Raw genomic sequence first — 9,608 nt, 5'->3', positions numbered from 1 at the left:
CACACGCGTCTTCACGACATGGCGGCAGCAACAATACTACAGCGAGAATAAAAGTTACGCCTTTTTTCTTTGCGTGAACATTTAGGCGGCGTTATGCAAATCTTCTCACATCGTGACGTAGACATGTGGGGGCTTGTTAGAACGAGCCGTTTTAGGTAGGCGTGGTTGACTCTTAACTTTTATAAAGAATATCTCTTTAGATTTGAGACTTTAGTCTTTGCAACTTTACAGATCTTCTTTATGCACCAAGAGCTTGTAACACTCCAAAGAGAAAGGAAAAATTGAAATCGCATCATATGACCCCTTTAAGGGATAGTTCACCCAAAAATGAACATTCTGTCATTGTTTACTCGCCCTTATATCATTACACCTGTATGACTTAATGTATTCTGCCATACACATATATATTTTAAGGACGGTTTTTGTCCTTATTATGAAAGTCTTTACTGAATTTGTGCACATCTGTCAAATACGGCAGTATTTAGTAGAGTGAAACTGAAACTTGATATTCCTCAGACTTCCTTAGCTATTTGTTTTCTGAAAATTGAACGTCTCATTCAAAGCACGGATGACATCCTGTTTCCTTAGCATATCAATCAATCAATAGGGAAATCTACCACTCTTCACTCACTATTCCTATCTATCTTTGATTATTTTTGTAACTCTGGATGTGCATGATAACTGCTCAGGATGTCATCGTTTGTTTGCCTTTTGTATGCACTGATTTGACATACACTGATTTAGCTCTTCCTCAATAGCATAATGTGGCACAGTGACTCCTTTGGCTCTTTTTCATGTGACTTAATCATTTAATGGTAAAGACTTGCAGTGGGGACCAAAAGTCTGAGACAACAATCAAATTTAAACCTGCAAAGTTTTAGACATTTTAATTAATTGTAGAACAACTTAATTAGATAAAATCGAAGTAGACATATTTCAAATGTAATCTTAATAATCACATAAGCAAAATTCTGGCATTAATCAGAGAAAATGCTAATATTGCAGAAATTATTGCTTCCAATAAAGCTCAAGATGCTCTAAAATCATGCTGGATAATATGATCTAATGATCTGATAATATGTCAGGTCGAGTCATTGCCTAATGCTATGAAAAACATCAGAAACTTTATTTTTGGAATTAAAAATGTATACTCAAATTGTCATGCTAATGATATAATAAAAATATAATATAATATTTATTTATTTTATTTATTTATTTAGTCATTTAGGCATTGTGTTCTCACTTTGTTGTTTATAAAAAAAGTATTCGCAAGCATACCGAGCTCGTACTGAACAAAAGCTGGAACAAAAACAAATTCTGTCTAACTTTAACACCTCTGATTGGCCATTGTGTTCATGTGCTCGACAGACGTATTTGTGATTGGCTAAAATGCATACCGCTTCAAAAACAAGCTGTTAATAGAAACCTTTGATGCTCTTTACAGAGTGTGCACACAAATATGCAGATGTGCGTGTCATACTCGTGAGACGAGAAAGGTGTGAATTTTGCTTACTGTCTTCAGAAAACTAAACTAAACTTTTAACATTGACAAAATTCATGATATTTCCTAATTTTATATCCTCACCAAAGTTATCGCGATAATATTGTGAATATTCAGTATGTATCCCAGCCCTAATTATATTAAATAGAAATAGTAAAATAGATGCATTTTTATTATTTTACTTAAAAAATTTGGACCTGGTTTTCTTTAAACTGATTGTTTTAATTGCTTTTGTGTCCCTACCCTGTAGAAAGTCCAGACTGTTTAAGCAGAGTGTTTTTGGAACTTCTAATTTTTCATTGATTACATTGGCATATCATGCCATGTGTATCACCTGGTGATCTCAGCTTTGTTGAGATCTTCCCAATCAGTTTCAGACTGTAGTTCTCTATGACAAAGGTTTTATATCTCCCACAAAGAGTCATTATTGCTTTGTAATTGGAAATCGTATTATATCAGCTCAGGCTGTTCAGCGGTGATCGACACCGACCACAAACCACATGTGGCCATAAAAATGAACCATTGTGTGCACACATGGTTACACTTATGTTGGATGGCAATGATTACATCACTTGATGCATATCACTGTCTTCCAGTTGTAGAGATTTCATGATTGCATAAATCGCAATTACAACCCCTTCCTGTGCAAAGGAAAAAAAATATATAAAATACAATAATAAACTATATTTCTCATTATTTTTTCCAAATTTGGGCAATATTCAATATCATAATATTTTTGCAATAAATCACTTTTTTTGCATTGTGTTCTCACTTTGTTGTTTATAAAAAAAGTATTCGCAAGCATACCGAGCTCGTACTGAACAAAAGCTGGAACAAAAACAAATTCTGTCTAACTTTAACACCTCTGATTGGCCATTGTGTTCATGTGCTCGACAGACGTATTTGTGATTGGCTAAAATGCATACCGCTTCAAAAACAAGCTGTTAATAGAAACCTTTGATGCTCTTTACAGAGTGTGCACACAAATATGCAGATGTGCGTGTCATACTCGTGAGACGAGAAAGGTGTGAACTTTGCTTACTGTCTTCAGAAAACTAAACTAAACTTTTAACATTATGACAAAATTCATGATATTTCCTAATTTTATATCCTCACCAAAGTTATCGCGATAAAATTGTGAATATTCAGTATATATCCCAGCCCTAATTATATTAAATAGAAATAGTCAAATAGATGCATTTTTATTATTTTACTTAAAAAATTTGGACCTGGTTTTCTTTAAACTGATTGTTTTAATTGCTTTTGTGTCCCTACCCTGTAGAAAGTCCAGACTGTTTAAGCAGAGTGTTTTTCGAACTTCTAATTTTTCATTGATTACATTGGCATATCATGCCATGTGTATCACCTGGTGATCTCAGCTTTGTTGAGATCTTCCCAATCAGTTTCAGACTGTAACACTCCAAAGAGAAAGGAAAACTTGAAATCGCATCTGTAACAACGTTCGTAAGTTGGGAAGAAGGAGGCGGGAACCGGGGAACATTCAAAGAAAATTTAATAATAAAATAAACATAAAATTGCACGACAGCCCCTTGCGGACGACTGTCGCGCACAAACAGAACCAAAACACAAAATAAAGTCCAGGCCTGGTCCTCTCTCGTCGTTCACTGTCGTCATGCCTCCTTTTTATCCTTCCGGAGCTCCTCCGTGAGACTCGAGACCGGTGAGTGGTGCAGGTGTCGCTCATTATCAATTACTCCACCGGCCTCACTCCGTTCCCACGGCTCTCGGCCCCGCCCCCACTTGTCACAGCATCATATGACCCCTTTAAATGTGCAACTGGTCAAACGTTTGGGCTTAGTCAGATTTTTATTTTTATTTTTTTTAAGTAGTCCTTATGCTCATTAAGGCTGCATTTATTTAATCAGAGAACAGTAAAATCTGTAATATTGTTAAATATTGTTACAGTTATTTTCTATGTTAATATTTTTTGAATAAATTTATAGTTATCAGTGTCACATGAGCCTTCAGAAATTATTCTAATTTGCTGATTTGTTCCTCAAAGAACATTTATTATTCTCAATGTTTAAAACAGTTGTGCTGCTTAATAGTTTTGTGGAAAAGTTCAAAAGAACAGCATTTATTTGAAATAAATCTTTTGTAACATTAAAAAAGTCTTTACTTTTACTTTTGAAACCAATTTAATGCATCCTTGCTGAATAAAATATTCATTTATTTAAAAAAAATTACTTTCTTACTGTGGATCAAGTTATTATTTTAGTGAAAGATTATGAAGATAAACTTTTCATCAGTCATTCGCAGTAAAGGCCCATTCACACCAAGAATGATACTTAAAGCATTAACAACTGTTCAAATTCTTTGATAATAGTGGAGTCAAAGCAAGTCTTGTCACTCGGCGGCCATCTTTGAAACGCCTCTTGGGCATGCAAGTGCAGCTCCTATCTCTTTGAATGGGGAAACATCAAATTCTCCAAAACTGTTCGCCAAGTTTAAGATTAAATTTCATATTTGAAATCACCAATGAAATCTGACAACAACTGTATCATAAATGTTGTTTATTTTGCTCAAATAGCGTTAAAAAAAGCTTATTTCTCAGGCTAGATCAGCCAGTGCGCATGCGCAGTCCTGAGCGCACATCTCAGAATGCTGACTGCTTCTATAGCAACCGGGACTAATAACGGCAGCTGCAGTGACGCACTGACTTTACCGATTAGGGATTGGCTCTTTTGTTTCGAAGGCGGTGCTTTGTTCGATCGAGCAGCCATATTGATCGTTGCATTTTTCCCCATTCAAAACTATACAAGTGACACGTCTCGGGTACTCTATAGTCTTTGGTGGCGTTTATACCACAAATAAAATGATAATGACAAAGGAGAACAATATTGCTGGAATCAATTTAATAACTTTTTTTTTCTCACCTGATGAATGATAAAAACATTGTTCTTAGTGTGAACAGGCCTTAAGACCTTAAGAAGGTTTCATTTTGATTTCATGTTAACAGTAAGGTGCAGTGTTTGTTTGTGCACTAACAGATGTTACCACACAGAATTGAAAAAATCAATATGGTTTCACACAAGTTTGTCAAATGCTCCATATGCTATTGGTTAGGCAAACGGATAACCCCGCCCCAAACTCACGCCATTGGTTAAGCCATTGTTGCTGGTCAGGATAGTCAAACACAAAGCAGTGTTTTCATAGCACCACAAAACTTCAGTGTTTCTGATTTTGGGGAGAACTGCTAATGTCTTATGTATAGTTGTCTGCAAATTAAGCAACAAATGATGACACTTTCCCTTTAGGTTTCTGTTTCTTAACTGTCAGAGTTTTTGTGTTGGCCACAGTCTTGATGAAGCATGTACAGTGTAAATAAACTGCATTTAATGAATTTTACATATGTGACCCTGGACCACAAAACCAGTCATAAGGATCAAATATTTAGAAAATTGCCTTTAAAGTTGACCAAATTAAGTCCTTAGCAATACATATTACTAAACAAAAATTAAGTTTTTATGTATTTACGGTAGGAAATTTACAAAATATCTTCATGGAACAAGATCTTTACTTAATATCCTAATGATTTTTGGCATAAAAGAAAAATCAATCATTTTGACCCATACATTGTATTGTTGGCTATTGCTACAAATATACCTGTGCAACTTTTTGTGGTCCAGGGTCACATATGCTCAGTGACCATATTCCTCTTAAGAGTGCATTACATACATTGCATACATATATGTATGTATGTATGTATGTATGTGTGTAAATATGTATGTGTATATCTTGGCTATAACATGAGATGTGGTCATAGAACACAGCCCTGAAAATCATACTGAGTCTTTATAGCACATTCTGACCTGAGGTTCAAGTTAGTAAGGAATAAATCTTTTGAGCTTTCTCTCCCTCCCTCAGCTGTAGACCCTCTGTCTGCCACGTAGACAATCTACTTCTGGTATATCTAACATCTTTTTTTTCTTCCCTTGTCCTTCCTTCCTTTTTTATTTCCTTTTTTAATCATTCTACCTTCCGCTGTTTTTACTCCTTTCATTCTTTTCTTCCTTCAGTTATTTAACCCTTCTTTCCATTTTTTACTTTTGCTGTGGTTTTCTTCCTCCATTCCTTCCTTTTCCTCAATTTCTTTCTTTCTTTCTTTCTTTCCTTCCACAGTTCCCTTCTATCGGTCACTCCATATGGTGCTTAATTGGATTTGCAGTAAGCTACTATGAAAGTTTAAGGCTACACAGTTTTGCCAGCTCATCCTTTGCTTTCCTCTGTACTCGTTCTACTGTCAGTAATTAAAGAGCTAATGTTTAGAGAGTAAAGGACCATCACTCTCCAGAGACTTTAACACTAATAGGATATTTTAGTGATGCTTAATAACAACTGTCTCAGTGTTTCAAAAACCCAGTTTACTCTTTGAAAATTAGTGTCCTGGCAATGTTACTAATTTTTAGTGGGTTGCTCTTTTTGGAAGTCCAATGTACAACCGACTTGCTTCCCAAATTTCCTTAATTGAGTTGATGTTCCCATTTTGGCCATAAGAAAAATGGAGCTTTACTGAATAGATTGTGTTTGTTTTGAATTGGAAACATAACATATGTTCCGTACATGTTGTTTCACCTAACTTTTCGCGTTTGGAAAATTCCTTCTTCACTTCTTCACACCTGTGTGCACACTTGCGTGTCGTGCCATCAAAACACTTCCATGACTATGCAAAGGGATTTGGTTATGCAATGAAGTGCCAAACTGTGAACACAGGAATCAGATCAGCCTGTAATTCCAGCAAGTCGTGCCTTGTGTCCTGCCAGAGCCTCGCGAGTGTCAGCTGTCAGTTTTAACCTGATCAAATAGCCTTGTGGGCCGTCTCCCAAGCCGCATTCCTCAGGTGCACCTCTCTGAACTTGGGTTAGGTGGATGACCTGGAACATAGGTTTCCAAAGTCAGATTCCCCACACGCAAGACTGCATTCACATACTCGTTTTGGGTTGTTACGAATGAAGAAAAACCTCGTCACACATTATACCTCTCTTCCTGGCTGTTTTTTCCCAGCTCTTACTTCCCCCATCCCCCCCTTTTTCCCCCTCACAGTTTAGGTTGGCAGAAGGCCAAAGAGGTAGAAGGGGGGAGAATGGGAAAGAGCGCAAATCGGAAGGCAGGGTTTCACAGAAAGACTAAAACGCGTCCATGAGTGCATGAAGCGCACGAAGGAGGAAAGCCAGCCCTCTTCCACTTTCCCCGAAACCATGTGATCTGCTCATCTCTCACTTACAGACAGATATTGTAACCGCCGGAGCCGGTTTCTGATATTTTCTTTCTCTTTTTCTGTCACATCCATCCGTCTTTGTAGCTATCTGTGACTATGACTGTGTGTCTGAGCGACCCTGTCATTCGTGTCACAGAATACCTCAGGCAGGTATGACAACGCAACGTTCATTAGGAACTCTTTCACCCTGCTGGAAGACTTCCTTTAGGGAAGACCAGATGAGTGATGTGTAAATGTTGCTCAACATTTAATTGTTGGTAAAATCATGATGATATCATACAGATTGTAGGTTCCCATGTCTTTCTCACCACCTGCAACCTGAACATATCTGTTATAACTTTCTTGGAATGGAACAACATAAGTAAAGAGGTGCATTAACTTTAGACGGGACATTTTTGGTGGTTCAGTAACAGTATTTGGATTTTGCTGAGGAATTTTGCAGCTTATTTTAACATTTGCCATTTGTTTCATGTGTTAGAACACGCATTGTATCCAACAGGGCGCTGATCCGCTTCTCACGTATTTGAAATTCCATGTCAGGATTTCTGTCTGACATCTTCCTGGCCTGTGGAGGTGCGGGGTGTACTGAAAAACTGAATTGGACATTTTGAAGAAGGGAGGGAGAAAATGTTTTTGTGTTAACTTTCTCGAACCTTTGCCCCAAATGCAAGTCGCTGGAGGAAATTGACTAATATTAATTGGTGTGAAAGAGTCTGCACCATTATCGCTGAATGAACTGAATGCTTGCCATTATGAAACACAACGCTGGATGTTTTGCTTGTGGCTAATATTTTGTATTTTGTGACATCCTTGGCTTCTAAAATTGACATTTTTAAACCTATTCGGAAGATTTTCTCTAACTTTACCCTTCCCAGGATCCCTCGAGCAGCGCTATCACTAGAGGAGCGCATGTTTCCCGCCCACTCTGGGGTGACGGCGGTCTACAGTGTGAGTGATCACACACACATGTACACTTACAGTCATTACACATCCCTTGAATGTATATACATAGACAAGTCCTAAGGCCAGAAACATACTTTAAGCGAATATGTGAACGTGTATAATCCTATTGTACATATTTTCTGTGAGTTCTTTTGTCATTATTAGTAAGCAGTTGATATACATGCTTTACTATCTGTCTAGGCTAGCTATATACATGTTGACAGTTTAACTAGCTTGAAATAATTTGCACAGCAAGATTTTCCTCAGACTGCTGTGCCATAAGTGTAGTTGACCTGAAAAAGACCACTTATCAATAGAACAGATTCAAACTTAACCTTTCCAAAAACCTTTATAAGATATTTAAAATATATTTAATACTGCGCACATTCCCAAAATTTAAATTTTTGTTATAGAAATTAATATATTATAAATTTCTATTTATATGCCCACTGTCATTCAGAAGTCTGGGATTGGCAAGATTTTTAAAAATGTTTTTCAAAAAATCTCTTTTGCTCACTAAGGCTACAGTAAATAAATGTTTTTTTTTATTGGTCTTATGAAGTATTCTAATTTGTTGAGATAGTGAATTGGTGGGTTTTTGTTAAATGTGAGCCAAAATCATCACAATTAAAAGAACCAAAGATTTAAACTACTTCAGTCTGTGTGCATTCAATTTATTTAATACACGAGTTTCACAATTTGAGTTGAATTACTGAAATAAATGAACTTTTCCACGACATTCTAATTTATTGAGATGCACCTGTATTTGATAATACAGTAAAAACTGTTTTATTGTGAAATAAACTAGAAACTTCACCATTTATTTGAAATATAATTTTTTTTGTAACATAAATGTTACTTTCCTTTTACTTTCTAAATTGATGCATCCTTACCGAAATGTGTTATATTTATATAAAACAATATAAAATATGCATATGGAAACAATAAAGAATAAAGTGACGACCAGGGTAATATACAACATTGTTATGTATAACTGAAAGGAGCTATGGTATGAACACTTTGTGTAAATGTTGTTTGTGGTCCTTCCACAGGTATCCAGACACCCTGGTCCTCCATACCCAGGTCACGACCTCGGCAAAACTCACCCTAATTTGGCAGGCACCCCTCCCGGCCATGCCACGTCCCCAGCCCTCTCTCAGGTATCGGTCCCTGCCGCCCCCTCGTACCGCTTCCTAAAGGGCTGGGAGACAGGTGGAGGGGTGAGTACCAACACCCTACACAACAGTCTACACAATTGTATGCTTATTCACCTGTTATTTTATCTTTTAAAGGGGTCATATGATGCGATTTCAAGTTTTCCTTTATCTTTGGAGTGTTACAAGCTGTTTGTGAATAGATAAGATCCCTAAAGTTGCAAAGACTAAAGTCTCAAACCCAAAGAGATATTCTTTATAAAAGTTAAGACTCGTCCACGCCCTCCTAAAATGCCACGTTTTAAACACGCCCCCAAATGTCTACGTCACTGTGTGGGAAGATTTGCATAACACCGCCCAAATGTATAAGCAAAGAAAGAAGGCGTAACTTTGATTCTATCTGTAGTATTGTTGCTGCCGCCGCCATGTCGTGGAGACGCTGTGTGTTTCGTTGTGAAAGCGAAACTACTTTATTTGGCCTTCCAAAAGAGGACATGACTAATAATCAGTGGTTTAGTTGTATTTACAACACTGTTCCCGAACAGTTTAACCCATATATTCGTGTGTGTGCAACGCATTTTACGGAGGACTGTTTCCTGGGAGAGTAGCCTACAATGTCGGTTTTCTGACAAATAATGCTGACTCACAGCCTGTAAGTATGTTTTCATATTTAAAGAATTCGTCACTGACGATTCAAACGCGAGTTTTGAGCAGTGTAGAGTAGCGCTTGTTGTTTGTCGTTTCTCCGATCACAAATGCAGACATGGTTTTA

At 37.0% G+C, this 9,608-nt stretch overlaps 1 protein-coding gene across 1 annotated transcript in view; it reads left to right on the top strand.

Moving 5' to 3' along the window:
• The window catches only part of LOC107581438 (eukaryotic translation initiation factor 4 gamma 3-like), a 53,609-nt gene that overhangs the window by 5,383 nt on the left and 38,618 nt on the right, over positions 1 to 9,608 (top strand). Inside the window, exons 2-3 of the mRNA XM_016267000.1 lie at positions 7,616 to 7,688; positions 8,735 to 8,902. Coding sequence (XP_016122486.1) covers positions 7,616 to 7,688; positions 8,735 to 8,902 — 241 coding nt within the window. The remainder of the gene's footprint in view (positions 1 to 7,615; positions 7,689 to 8,734; positions 8,903 to 9,608) is intronic.

This window comes from Sinocyclocheilus grahami, unplaced genomic scaffold (assembly GCF_001515645.1).
Source record: "Sinocyclocheilus grahami isolate Dianchi unplaced genomic scaffold, SAMN03320097.WGS_v1.1 scaffold3.1, whole genome shotgun sequence".
NCBI lineage: Eukaryota > Metazoa > Chordata > Actinopteri > Cypriniformes > Cyprinidae > Sinocyclocheilus > Sinocyclocheilus grahami.
Note: the sequence above shows the minus strand (reverse complement) of the source record. Positions and strands in the feature narration are given on the sequence as shown.